This window comes from Trypanosoma equiperdum (assembly GCF_001457755.1).
Source record: "Trypanosoma equiperdum strain OVI genome assembly, contig: ctg_1493, whole genome shotgun sequence".
Taxonomy (NCBI): domain Eukaryota; phylum Euglenozoa; class Kinetoplastea; order Trypanosomatida; family Trypanosomatidae; genus Trypanosoma; species Trypanosoma equiperdum.
In genome coordinates, this window is record NW_027123497.1 from 6,051 (window position 1) to 19,616 (window position 13,566).

General features: G+C 49.2%; 6 protein-coding genes and 1 pseudogene across 7 annotated transcripts; all 7 read left to right on the plus strand.

Annotated features, from left to right (window-relative positions):
- Positions 1-1,379: 1,379 nt before the first annotated feature.
- Positions 1,380-2,897, plus strand: TEOVI_000658100 (dihydrolipoamide dehydrogenase, putative; the record flags this gene model as incomplete). Its single annotated transcript, XM_067221805.1, has 1 exon — positions 1,380-2,897. One exon carries the CDS (start codon positions 1,380-1,382, stop codon positions 2,895-2,897), a length of 1,518 nt encoding a protein of 505 aa, XP_067077906.1.
- Positions 2,898-3,266: 369 nt separating this feature from the next.
- On the plus strand, positions 3,267-4,706 carry TEOVI_000658200 (Tob55, putative; the record flags this gene model as incomplete). The annotated part of the gene is made up of 1 exon (XM_067221806.1): positions 3,267-4,706. One exon carries the CDS (start codon positions 3,267-3,269, stop codon positions 4,704-4,706), a length of 1,440 nt encoding a protein of 479 aa, XP_067077907.1.
- Positions 4,707-4,974: 268 nt separating this feature from the next.
- TEOVI_000658300 (Vesicle coat protein involved in Golgi to plasma membrane transport, putative) lies at positions 4,975-6,669 on the plus strand (the record flags this gene model as incomplete). Its single annotated transcript, XM_067221807.1, has 1 exon — positions 4,975-6,669. The coding sequence occupies one exon, from the start codon at positions 4,975-4,977 to the stop codon at positions 6,667-6,669; it is 1,695 nt and encodes a 564-aa protein (XP_067077908.1).
- A 196-nt stretch (positions 6,670-6,865) lies between these two features.
- TEOVI_000658400 (40S ribosomal protein S15A, putative) lies at positions 6,866-7,258 on the plus strand (the record flags this gene model as incomplete). Its single annotated transcript, XM_067221808.1, has 1 exon — positions 6,866-7,258. One exon carries the CDS (start codon positions 6,866-6,868, stop codon positions 7,256-7,258), a length of 393 nt encoding a protein of 130 aa, XP_067077909.1.
- A 190-nt stretch (positions 7,259-7,448) lies between these two features.
- On the plus strand, positions 7,449-9,842 carry TEOVI_000658500:pseudogene (annotated as a pseudogene). Its single transcript has one exon. A coding segment is annotated over exon 1 (2,394 nt).
- A 309-nt stretch (positions 9,843-10,151) lies between these two features.
- TEOVI_000658600 (diphthamide synthesis protein, putative) lies at positions 10,152-11,225 on the plus strand (the record flags this gene model as incomplete). The annotated part of the gene is made up of 1 exon (XM_067221809.1): positions 10,152-11,225. One exon carries the CDS (start codon positions 10,152-10,154, stop codon positions 11,223-11,225), a length of 1,074 nt encoding a protein of 357 aa, XP_067077910.1.
- Positions 11,226-11,429: 204 nt separating this feature from the next.
- TEOVI_000658700 (69 kDa paraflagellar rod protein, putative) lies at positions 11,430-13,199 on the plus strand (the record flags this gene model as incomplete). The annotated part of the gene is made up of 1 exon (XM_067221810.1): positions 11,430-13,199. One exon carries the CDS (start codon positions 11,430-11,432, stop codon positions 13,197-13,199), a length of 1,770 nt encoding a protein of 589 aa, XP_067077911.1.
- Positions 13,200-13,566: the final 367 nt, after the last annotated feature.

A 13,566-nucleotide genomic window follows, 5' to 3' on the forward strand; every position in this document is an offset into this window, starting at 1 on the left:
CTGGCTCTTGGTTATGTGATATCCGCTGAGGAGGGGCTCTCTGAAGGGATTACCCCTCGAAGAAGGGAACTGTGTAAGTGGTTCGCTAGACCGTTACGTGGTCGTCTGTGACGATTTTCTGCCGCGTCGTGCTTCTTGTTGGTGTCTGTGCGCGGAAAGGCTTTCGTCAGTGAGCCGAAGTGGGGTTCGGGCGAGGGAAAATCATGCTGAGAAACGGGCCCCACCCACTCCCGGGGGAACCGCGTTGTTGCGGCACTGGAGTGTGAAAGATGGCTTCGGCGTTTCTTAGGGACAGATCCGCCGCCCCCTTGCCCGTCGTCATATACCCGACCGGCTGTGCTCGCCCGTTAAAGGGCTAAAAGCCCTTTGCAGTATTATGTTCCTTGCGCGGGTGCTTTGACCACCCGCCGCACATATCTCTTTTCGAGGGGCCGCATGGTGCCGGTCTTCCTTTGTTTTCCTCCTCGTTTGATGCTGACGTCGACTCCGGTGGGGGAGGAGGAAGCTGCTTCCTTCGGTTGAACTACCCTCCCGGGTTTTGTGCGCTATGTTGCCGCCCGTCCGCCTGAACGTACGTCTGGCCGCTTCCTTGCTTTCGGACGGTGAAGTATGTGATGGGGGCGTCGGGGCGGTGACCGCTGCTTAGAATTATTGCGGGGCTGGGCGGGACCGCTGGGTGCGCGGTGCTGAGCCATATTCCCGATGCTGGGCTGACCGTAGGCGGAATTTCATGCAGCCTCCGGTTCCGTACGGATGTGTGTGAAGGGTTGGGTGCAATATTGTCGCTCTCAGGAGTGGTCGTGCTTTTCCCCCTTTCGATTTGTTTGGCTCGTTTGGCCTGGTTAATGGAGGGTGCGGCGAACTGCGCGGGCCTCGCGCTCCACACTACCGGTGGACGCTTGCCAACTCCCCTCGCTCCCCATTACCTTTGACTTGCAAAGCGAAATTTGCACGCGTGTCGCTGTCTGCTGTAACACTGCTGTTGTGGTTCTTTTTTTCACCTTCACTGTCGCTTAGCACCGCCGTTTTCAGTCAGGATGCTTAGTGTGTTCTCGTCCGGATGGCCAGATCTGCCCGCTGCGCCTTTCCTTCTCGTTCTCTTGCACCTGGTCGCGTCCGCTCTAGGAGGAGGGAGTGAAGGGGAATGGTTTTAGAAGCACCGCTGAGAGGAAGGAAGTGGTATAATAGGGTGTTTGTGTTGCTGCTTTCCTTCAGTGTGTGCCATTTGACTTCCCATAAGATAAATATATGTGCTCATCTGACTCTCTACGATAACCCTCAGCTGCGTATTTTAACTTTCTGTCGCTTCTGCCTGAGAAAAACTCTTACTTCCGCTAATTATTTCCCTGCTATCGTATCAGGTTTACCGAATAATTTTAATGTTTGCTAAAACCCGGCTCAGCTGGGCGAAAAATGTGGATGTTTGTGTCATAGGGGGAGGACCTGCAGGAGTGGCCGCCGCGTTGCGGGCTGTGGATTATAGAAAAAGGGCTTGCATAATCGAGTCATCACGGATTGGAGGTGCTGACCTTTGGAACGGTGCGCTACAGTCGAAGACGTTATGGGAAATGGCAAAATTCGTCCGCCTTATGAACGGCCAAACCGCCAATCGTTTTATGAAGTGCCGTCAAGCTCTCCCATGTATTGATTTTTCGAATATTAAGAAATCAATAGATTGCGCAGCAGAGTTCCGTCACGGCCAGATTCTTCATCAGCTTGAGAAGGTTAGCGTTGACGTTATATGTGGTCATGGGTCATTTACGTCACCTCACAGTGTCGATGTTAAACTGTTGGGTGGAGGCATTGAGGAGGTACGGGCCGACTACTTTGTCATTGCGTGCGGCGCTCAACCTCGTAAACATGCTTCCGTAATTGCCGACGGTGAGGTTGTCTTCACTTCCGATGATATAATGACTCAACCATTTCCGAAAAGCATTGTCATTATCGGCGCTGGCGTTATAGGATGTGAGTTTGCATCGATATTTGCGAACTTTGGACTTACCGAAGTAAATGTTATTGAAAAGTCTAATCGAATATTGCCAATGGAAGATGATGATGTTGCTCTCTTCGTTCAGAAGCTCCTGGAGGCAAAGATGGTCAATTTTCACCACCATTCTGCTTTGCAAAGCAACAAGGTGGAGGGCGGCCAATTCCGTTACACGCTGCGTGATTTGAGAGACAACAGGCTAACAGACCACGTGGTCGACAAGGCGTTGGTTTCAATAGGAAGGGATCCAAATGTGGGTAGCATTGGACTCGACAAAATCGGTGTTGAGTTGAAGCAGGGTCGAATCCAGCGTGACCAGTTTTATTGCGTTGTTCCACACAAGCATATTTATGCGTGTGGTGATGTCGGCTCAAGGGTGGCGCTTGTTAACGTTGGGGAGTTGGAAGCGCGTTCCTGTATTGAGCATATGTATCGTCCATATCCGGAGGGAGAACTTATTCAACGCCTGGACAATCTGTCGACGATTATGTTTCTTGATCAGGAGGTGGCCGCTGTAGGTCGCAATGAGCAACAATGCAGGAAGGAACACATAGCATACAAGGTGGCCAGGTACGGTTATGAATTTGTGGGTCGGGCCCTCGCAATGGGCAATACGAGCGGTTTTGTGAAGCTTATCGTTACAAATGATCACAAAATGCAGGTTCTTGGTGTGCGAGCTGTTGGACCGCATGCAAGCAGCATTATTGAGTTGGCTTCATTGGCAATTCATAATCGCGAATCGATTTATAACCTGAGTCAGCTCCATACAGCTTACCCTGCAATAACCCAAGGGTTCCAAGAGTGTGTCAATATGCTTCTTGGTACTTCAACTTTGAAACCTAATGTTTTCCCCGAACTTATCGTTAATGAGTGGTCGCCTCCAAATCTTGACCGAGGCAGAGCATATTAGGCTGTTTTATTCCCTAACCGTGCGAGGAGGACGGGTTCGTTGTTAGATGTTTAGCCCCATCATTGTGACGTATCTAGTACGCTTTCTCGCAATGATGGAAGCCGTAGTTTTAGTTTCCTTGTAAGGGCCACCGGCCGTATCATAGTATGCTTCCTCTATTACTATTATATTAATGTACGCTCCTGCATGAATGCATGTATACCTGGATTTACAATGTCGTGTTAACTATTAGCATTCTGTCCGAAAATATCATCGAAAATTACATAAAGTAATTTGTTTTGCCATTTTCTGTGCACTAAAGTTTTTTCTCAACCCCTACAAGGGACACACAAGTTTACTTATCCTAGGGACACTAGTTGTGAGGATCGTATGACCTTTTCTAGCGAGAGTAGTGTACCTCCTCAAGAGGTCTATATAGGCGAAGAGGATATCGGTAAGGTGCTTAACGTTCCTATACGTACACACGTCCGCATCAGAGGCATTGAAAACATTCATCCCCGTGTTATCAGTCGTGATGTCGAGGCAATTAAACGGTCTGAAAACATTGAAGACATTACGAACAATATGAACGAAGCTAGAACACGATGGGCACGCATGGGTATTTTCAGTAAGGTAGATTTCAATTTAGAGCCTACATTTCATGGGGAATCTAACGATGTTTGTGTTCATATCGACGTTGTGGAGGCTAAACCTAAGAAGACATTTGGAGTCTTCACAACAGAAACAGTTCTTCCAGAGTTAACACTTTCGCTGGAAAATATTTTAGGTGGTAGGTACTCGCTATCTGGAAGCTACGTTCCCCCTACATCCCGAGCGCATGCGGTTTCGCTTTCAATGCTTTCGAATGCTACGTATTTGGGTCAAACGGGTGAGTATTATTTGGGGCGACGAAGTGAAAATAAAATGTACCATCTTGCCAGCAACGAAAGGATCGACGAAGTTAAAGCCACCACGAGAAATGAAAAGCGAGGTCTTTTATCCGAATTCACTATCGGATTTCAGCGTAGGCTCCTCGTATCGAGGGAAGGAACGAATCTGCCTGATGAAATGTTACAGGACTTTAGAACGACCTTCAAAGGTTATTTCAGGCATGAGTTGGGAGTTTCTAACGTGTGGCATCATGCAGACCCCTATCTGTGTGGCATCTACCCGCTACCCATAAAGGGCGTCCAGTTGAGCATGAAAAATGAGCTGGCGGGTGGTCCTCTCGGAGGTGGGTTCAATTTCTTGAAGACCGAAATTCAAACTGCCAAGTACTGGCCCTTGGGCCCTTTTTGCAGTGTTCAATGGAACAGTAAAGTTGCGGGGATTTGGTCATACAAACGGGCTAGGATACCGTTGAGTGACAGACTTTTCCTGTCGTCATGTCACGTTCGAGGGTTCAGGAGTGTTGGTCCGTCGACAGTTGACGGTGGCGTGAGAGAGGGTGGTCACTTTGCGGCAACAGGAGGAAATGCGCTATGGGCGACGTCACTCAGCGTAAATTTTCCATTTCTCTTTTTTCCGAATAATGGTCTTGCAGCCATGCATTTATTCGGTAATGTCGGGAATCTTCGAATGGTAAATTCGTCTTCAGAACTCTTTGACACATACCGCTGGTTTCGTACATGTGCTGCGTCTGTAGGCTTTGGTATTGTCGTGACAAGGGTTCCTCTTTTCGGTGTCACGCCGAACGGTCGGTTTGAACTTAATTTTTGTGTACCTGTTGGTGTGGATGGGCGTGGCAACATTACATGGAGGAATGGGAATAATCGCCTGTTTGATCATGTGAAATTTGGTCTTACATGGTCATCCGCTTTTTCCATGTGATTTCGTTGCACAAGTGTTGAGTCATCCATCATTGTGTGTTTATTACTTTCCTCATTTGTACAAGAGGAGTTGAGATATATTAATCCATGAAGTAAAAATACCGCCTTAATGCACATTGTTTTTCTTCATTATGCTTGTTACAATATGTGTTCGACTGCTTCACTAACGTTTAAATCTTGTTGTTTTATTTTTTATTCCTTCTCTACCCCCCTTTAAAACTGTTTATCTCCGTGTATTTCTATGTACGCATAATTCCAGAGGGAATGCCATGCAGACGGTATGGAATGTTCCCGCGGTAATATTGGGGGAATTTGATGCCATTGAGGGTCCAAAGGATCTTCATGTTACAGAGTATTATGAATATCAAGAAATGAATTCGTTTGGTGCACAGATGCCACAACTTTCTGCGTTTCATGGAAAAGCGCTTTTCAGTGCTCATTCAATTAGCGGATCGCTGCGCCCTCATTCTAAGCAGAAAATGAGAGAACTTGTTGCCCGTGTTCTCGATTCGAATGAGTCAAATGAAGAATCTGTCGTGATGTCGGACCCTGATGCAGGTGGTGTGTCCGGTATAGCTTTTTGTCTGGGAGACATACTTGCCCGGGGCGAAAGTCGCCGTTTTTGTGTGATAATTACACATCCTCGAAGTGATGAGCTCATACGCCGATGGCCTGTTCTTTCTTGCTTTATGAGGATTTTGCTAGAGGGCTGGGTTGATGTGACAGAAAGGCGGTTGGCGTCCGAATACTCTACGTTTCCCGACCTCGAGAGACGGCGTGAGGAGGCACGCAAACGTCCAATGCGCCCACTGATGTCGTTGTTGGCGGAAGACGACGAAGCAGAAGCTGATGCGTTTAGGCGCACCCACAACTTTTTCGAATGTGTTCTTTTGGCATTGTTTGGAAGGACGCCATTGATACCTGAAGAACCGACCTGCGAAACTGCGGTTTTGAACACAGTGAAACAATATCTCGAGATGAAGCTTCCGTTGGTGGAAACTATTGATGTTGATGTCGGTTGGCCACCTGAAATCGGCAGATGCGTATCATTGGGCGACAGTAGGGTTGTGTCTTTAGGCCCCTTTCATTTGCTAAAGCCTCTTTCGGTTTGGTTGCTGGTGTTTCTAGAGTGGAGTGATACCGGTCTTGACGAAACGGAGTTGCTTTTATCCGCTCTCCTGCGGGGCAAACAAATTGTTGTGTATGGTGCGGACAATATCCACTGTGCCGGCTTGGCGATTTCCTTATCGCAAATACTGCCGAGATCACTCAGGTCCGTTTCAGTTTTCTCGGAGAAGTACAGACTACCATGCGAAAGTAGAATACTCAGCTTTAATACGCCTGTCCGTCTCGGGACGCTTATCGAAATGACACGTCAGACGAACGCTGGTGTTCCACATTCGGACGTGGTTTGCGTAAATGTAGATGATTCGGGGCGTATCGTTTCCATCCACAACTATGGTGCTTGTGGGCGGGGTTCAGACACAGATAAACCCCACGCATATCATAAAATAGGGGACGTGTCCCGCTCCAGCGTCGTAAAGCAGTTCACGAATTTGCTTCGGTCACACATGTTCGTACCTGCTGCTGCTCGTACGTGTAAAAAACTGCAGTTCCACATCGAGCAACTAGTGGTGGAGACTGTCTTGCGGGGTCGGCTATACGCGGAATTGTTCCAGGAAGGTGCGACCCGCATTACTAACAAAGACTCACTATGCTCGGGTAAACGACGCACCTCTTACCGGCACTCGCGTCCAATTTGGCATCGTCTATTTGATTTCTTCCTGGGAGACTATTGCCTCCCATCAAGTAGGCTAGCTTCGGTCGAATCCTCCTGTAATGCAAACTTTTTTTCTGGTGATACTGGCGCCGTTTTTGTTGACTCTGGAGGCAGGGTAGAGCCGAACTCGATGGTAAACTCTAGCTACGACCATGACGCATTAATTTTTCTTGGGAGTGCGTAGGGCCTGTTGTGTGTTGCGTTGTTTTTTCCCTTCGTTAACTTGTGCACCATGGGGGTTCGGAAAAAGCTGTATCGACACACTTCCATGTATGACACTTGCTTGTTGGTGTATGTTCGTTCGTCTGCTTTGTAACACTTACTGCACACTTCATTCTTGCTTTCTTTTTCTTTGTCATTTCTAGTAGTGGTTAAGCAAAATGACAATGATGAGCGTTTTGGCTAATGCGCTCCGCTGCATTGCGGGCGCAGAGCGCCGCGGCAAGCGCCAGGTTCTCATCCGGCCTTCATCGAAAGTAGTAGTGAAGTTTCTGCAGGTAATGCAGAAACACGGCTACATTGGTGAGTTTGAGATTGTTGACGACCACCGTGCAGGGAAGATCGTCGTAAATCTCAATGGGCGCCTCAATAAATGCGGGGCCATCTGCCCTCGGTTCGACTGCACTGCTCGTGACTTCGAAAAGTGGGTGAAGAATATTCTCCCTAGTCGGCAGTTTGGCTTCGTCGTGCTCACGACGTCACTTGGCATCATGGACCACGAAGAGGCCCGTGCTCGCAATACTGGTGGAAAAGTGCTCGGTTTCTTCTACTAAGAGCCATCCGTCTTGTCCTTTTCGTAGCTGCGCGTAATTTTTTCTTTTTATTATTATTATTCCTTTCCTCTCATGTTATTTTTCTTCCCACATGTACCAGCCGTTTTATTGTTATCCGAATATACTGGTTTGCCGCACATGTCATGCATGGGCATCTCCTTTTTCCTTTCCTTCTTATGTTTGAACACATATGTACGTTTCTTCCATAAGCCACGAGAGGGTGGTCTTCGTCTCTCGTGGGTGCCATATACCGAAATACATGCTTGTTACAACAACAGCGATATCTGGAAATGACCTGGAACTCATTAAATCTAAGCTGGAGCAGCAAGGTATGACATACACAGAAACACTGACGGACAGGACCAATGTGTTGGTTGCCAGGAGTACCGAAGGGAAAAAATATGCTTTGGCTAAGGTACACGGGATTCCATGTGTTACACCAGAGTGGGTGCTGTCAGGCAACTGCTCGATGGATCGAGTAAGTGAGTTTGGGATTGACTACTCACTTCGAGGGCTGGAGGTGTGTACAACTTCATTGGATGTTGCGGAACGACAGATGGTGCAAAGAATTTGCGAGACTCATCAAGCTAGGTACTCTCCCGAAATGACCCGGAGATGTTCAGTATTAGTTGTTCCAAGCAGAATATCGGATTTATCACGAAACGCTAAGGTTCAGTTTGCCCGGAAGTACCAATGCTGCGTTAAACCGTACTGTCAGTTTTCGCAACAGTACGGTGGACTAGTAGGAGTATCGGGTCTGCGGGATATATCGACGCGCATAACCGCTCTGCGGGAGAGGTCGGGCGCAGTTGCCTACTGTTTTCCACCTAATCTAGTATCAGATGATGTGAAGGAACTAATCAAACGCTCGGGTATACGTCAGGCTCAGACGTTGACAATAGTTACCACCCACGTAGTGTTGCTGGGCCCAACAACTGAATTCTTTGCACCTCGGCCCGGCCTAGAGTTTGTCTCACTTTCCTGGCTCGAGGAGTGTGCAGCGCAAGGTCACGGGCGTGTGTGTGCGAAGCCGTATGTTGTTTCTAGTGTTCTGAAACCAGTTATTACATTCACCGCTGTGCCTCAAGAGGACCGGGAGGCGTTCCGGAACTCCCTAAAGCGCGCCGGGATGCAGTGTGTTATACAGGACGACTTTGTGCTGGGCGCGAACAGTGTTGGCTCATTTGCGCGCAGCAACACTACTCACCTGGTTGTGGGTAGTGCTGACGGCCTGGCAGGGTCAACTAAGGTTGCTTCATTGGCCTGGCGAAGGTATAAGCTACGGGTGATTGAGTGTTTTTTTGTGCATGTGGACTGGCTACACCACTCACTTGTGGCGGGATATTGGGAGGACTGCTCCCCTTTCATCATGAATACACCACAGTTCTCCGAGTTTAACAAGGAGTTGGGGAATGCGACAGTCGCATCTGCTGGTGTGTTGGCCGACGGGCGAAGGAGTGGGAGCAGTGCATACGGCCATGGTTTGCAACGTCTCTCCAAGGACGTAACACCGAGGGATTCTGTGCTCTCAAGCTCGCTCGAGCACCTGATTGGGGAACTGGAAACAAAGACCGATGCAACCAGTGTCACGCCTACGTCACCTGCTGTGGGTGTGGGACAGGCACAAAGTAGGTCTGCAGAGGATCGGGGCGAGGGGGACGTATGCGCCTGCAATGTAGAGGTGTCCTTTAATGCCCTTGCTTCTTCAGCGTGCGGTAGAAGGTTCGGGCGGGAAACTCCACCAGCGTCACAGATGATAGTCTACAAGCAAGCTGATATGGAGCAACCGCAAAGCGAGCGGAAAGAGATAGAACACAGAGGGGTGTCGCCTCATCCAGAAAAGGAAGGTGAAAGGGTTCAAATTGACGATACACCACGCGGGGGGCGGGGGGAGTTTTCACCTTCCCCTTGTTGTATTATGCTGTCGAGATCACTTTTACATCTGGAAGAGGAACTTTCTCAGTTGCTGCCGTTAGGACTTACGATAGCTATAAGTGTAGAAGAGTGCACACACTACATTACCGAAAGACCTTCTAGAACTGAATATTTTCTCAGTGCCGTTGCGGCAGGGAAGTGGGTGCTCGCACCCTCGTTTATTAAGGAAGCAAGACAAGAAAATCGCATTCCCCCCGAGGAGCCACACGAATGGTGCCCGGAAATGGCTCGAAGAGCGTCGCTTCGTAACTCCGTCTCTGAACTTGTGAAAGCGTGTCAGCTTCAACGGCGCCGAACCGAGCGGCCGTTTGCTTCCTGGACTGTTGCTTTGTGTTGTTCGACTGATTTAAGGACGAAGAGCTTCGCCCGCGTTCTGCAAAGTGGGGGCTGCAAGGCTGTAATTCCGTATACACCCCAGGAGTTGGTGGATGCTCTGCTTCAGGGGTCTGGGCCTGTCGACAGCATAAACTTCGTCCTCTCCGACGACAACAACTGGGAGCAGGGGCAGCTTGCGGCTATCAATTCACGATTGAAGGTATATAGGATGGAATACATAGCGCACTGTCTGTGTACACTAGAACCGGATCCCGTTATCTACGAACTCATGCCGAAAACTGGAGCGCGCAAACGCCCGAAGGATTCTTCGTGAGATCATTCGGCATTGTTGTAAAGTTCATTTTTTTGCCGCTGAACTCGTGCACGTGGTAGCATGTGGTGTCTCTGTGTTGTCTTGTTGGCTCCTATTCGTTCCCACCGCCCTCCAAACTGTGTGCAGGATTAGGTTACCCCTATGAGACGCCGAAATGGTGCACAGCGACGCGATACGCCGCGAGTTAGGTACACTCAAGGGTAAGGGAGCATAGTGAGCCGATGTTGCAATGAAGATACCGCTGTGTCGTCTTTCACCAATCTTCTCCACACGTTTCTCTTCAACGCTTTACTAAGGGCCATAGACACCATGGAGGCGGAGTTGGGTCTTCCAAGTAACTACAGGTTTGAGATTGAGAAGTGTGCCCGACGCATAAGGGAAAAGGGCGCTACGCGCGTAGCCCTCCAGTTTCCCGAGGGCCTTCTGATGTTCGCTGCGCCAATTGCTGATATTCTCGAGGAACAGACGGGAGCTGAGATGGTAATTCTGGGTGATGTTACATACGGCGCCTGCTGCGTAGACGATTATTCGGCCCTAGCGTTGGGTTGTGACTTCTTGATTCACTATGGTCACAGTTGCCTTATATCGATAAAAGATTGTCTGATAAAAAATATGATGTACGTGTTTGTCGAAATTGACATTGATGTACAACATTTCGTTGATACCGTTCGCTCCCTTGTCCCCCCAGAGACTCGCCTGGCCTGCATTGCAACGATTCAGTTCGTTTCTTCCATGCGCGCTGGGGTTCAGATGTTAGAGAACCACTTTCATCAGCCTGTTGTTGTGCCACAAAATAAGCCGCTCTCAAGGGGGGAGTTGTTGGGTTGCACGAGCCCAGTACTGGACCCAACGGCTGTGGATCTTGTGCTGTACGTAGGTGATGGACGTTTCCATCTTGAAGCTTTTCTAATTGCTCACCCAACATTAAACGCTTTACAATATGATCCTTACAAGAAGACAATGACAACAGAAAGCTACAACACGAGCGAAATGAGAACTCTGCGGCGCGAGGCGGTCCAATTGGGAAAAGCCGCTAGTAGTTTTGCACTTATTATGGGAACGTTAGGACGTCAGGGAAACCCACGGTTGGTAGACCGCATAATGCAACTTGCGGAGAAGCGAGGAAAAACAGTCACCCTCTTTCTCATGTCCGAAATCTTCCCTCAGAAACTGGCAAGAATTCAGGATGTTGACTGCTATATTCAGGTAGCATGTCCAAGACTTTCCATCGACTGGGGATACGCGTTCGATAAGCCTCTATTGTCACCTTATGAGGCAGAAGTAGCCTTGGGAAACGTAAACTGGAACGACGTACATTACCCAATGGACCATTATTCAAAGGACGGAGGAAAATGGGCTGTCTACACAAACAAATCCCTATAAACCAATAATATATATATATATATATTAATAAAGAAAAAATATAAATATGCGTAAACAACGAAAATTAAAAATTATAACAATATCTTAATCGAAAGACCGCTAAAATTTTGATAAAACTTATTCAAATCTTCACACAACTGTTTTCAAGAAATCACACAACTTTCAACACAAGAAATCGATTATCCTTAATAAAAGAGTGCTACCATGGCCGCAGTTGACGATGCCACTGGTTTGGAGGCTGCGCGCAAGCAGAAGATCCACAACCTGAAGCTGAAGACAGCCTGTTTGGAGAATGAGGAACTTGTACAGGAATTGCATGTATCTGACTGGAGCGAGACACAGAGGCAGAAGCTGCGCGGCGCCCACCTGAAGGCTGAGGAGCTGGTTGCCGCTGTGGACGTCGGTACGAAATGGAACCTAACGGAGGTATACGACCTCGCAAAGCTGATGCGCGTGTGTGGACTCGAGATGAGCCAACGCGAGCTTTACCGCCCTGAGGACAAGGCACAATTCATGGACATTATTGCCATGAAAAAGGTGCTTCAGGACCTGCGTCAGAACCGCAACAAGACGCGTGTTGTGAGCTTCACGCAGATGATCGACAACGCCATCGCGAAGGTTGAAAAGGTTGAGGAGGAGCTTCGCCGCTCGCAGCTGGATGCAACGCAGTTGGCGCAGGTCCCCACACAGACATTGAAGCAAGTGGAGGATATCATGAACGTAACGCAAATCCAGAATGCGCTTGCCTCAACTGACGACCAGATCAAGACGCAGTTGGCGCAGCTTGAAAAAACGAACGAGATCCAGAACGTTGCGATGCATGATGGTGAGATGCAGGTCGCCGAGGAGCAAATGTGGACGAAGGTACAGCTTCAGGAGCGCTTAATCGATCTGATTCAGGACAAATTCCGCTTGATCAGCAAATGTGAGGAGGAGAACCAGGCCTTCAGCAAAATCCATGAGGTGCAGAAACAGGCGAATCAGGAAACGAGTCAGATGAAGGATGCGAAGCGTCGCCTGAAGCAGCGGTGTGAGACAGATCTGAAGCACATCCACGACGCGATCCAGAAGGCTGACCTTGAGGATGCCGAGGCGACGAAGCGCCACGCTGCGAACAAAGAGAAAAGCGACCGCTACATCCGAGAGAACGAGGATAGGCAGGAGGAGACGTGGAACAAGATCCAGGACCTTGAGCGGCAGTTGCAGAAGCTTGGCACGGAGCGATTCGATGAGGTCAAGCGGCGGATTGAGGAGATTGACCGCGAGGAGAAGCGACGTGTGGAGTACTCTCAATTCCTGGAGGTTGCCTCGCAGCACAAGAAACTGCTCGAGCTGACAGTGTACAACTGCGACCTCGCGATCCGCTGTACCGGGCTGGTGGAGGAGCTGGTGTCGGAGGGCTGTGCCGCGGTGAAGGCCCGCCACGACAAAACGAGCCAGGATCTTGCAGCCCTTCGTTTGGATGTTCATAAAGAGCACTTGGAGTACTTCCGCATGCTGTACCTCACGTTGGGTTCTCTTATCTACAAGAAAGAGAAGCGGATGGAGGAGATTGACCGGAACATCCGTACAACGCACATCCAGTTGGAGTTCTGTGTGGAAACATTCGACCCGAATGCGAAGAAGCACGCCGACATGAAGAAAGAGCTATACAGGCTGCGCCAGGGCGTAGAGGAGGAGCTGGCGATGCTGAAAGAGAAGCAGGCGAAGGCGTTGGAGGAGTTCAAGGAGTCAGAGGAGGCTCTGGACGCTGCTGGCATCGAGTTCAACCACCCTGTGGACGAGAACAACGAGGAGGTGCTTACACGCCGCAGCAAGATGGTGGAGTACCGCTCGCACCTGACGAAGCAGGAGGAGGTGAAGATTGCCGCCGAACGCGAGGAAATCAAGAGGGCGCGCTTACTGCGCAGCTCTGGTGCCGGTGGCGAGCAGGTCCGCATCGGAAACAACACTGCACCGGCACGCCTCGAATAGTGTGGCCGCAATTATTATGTAAATTGAGTGCAACTAGTTATTTGATGCCAATGTCTTGTGCAGTCTTTTCTTATTCTTGTACTAGATGTAATAAAGGCCCAACTGGGTCGGTATATGTAGGTCACCATGATGCGTTTTCGAGCATCCGCTCTGTTATTGTGCCAAACCGACGGCTTCCGGCACCACCACTTGCCTGTGTAGCTTTAACATTGCACTGATGCTCACACTTTTCTTCATCATCTTGTACGCGTCCGGCAAACAGTTTTTCGCAATAGCTTGTAGGAAAGCAAGGAATAAGATCTAGAAACATCACGTAAGAACTTCAAGCACCAGACAGAAATCACACAACTTTCAACACAAGAAATCG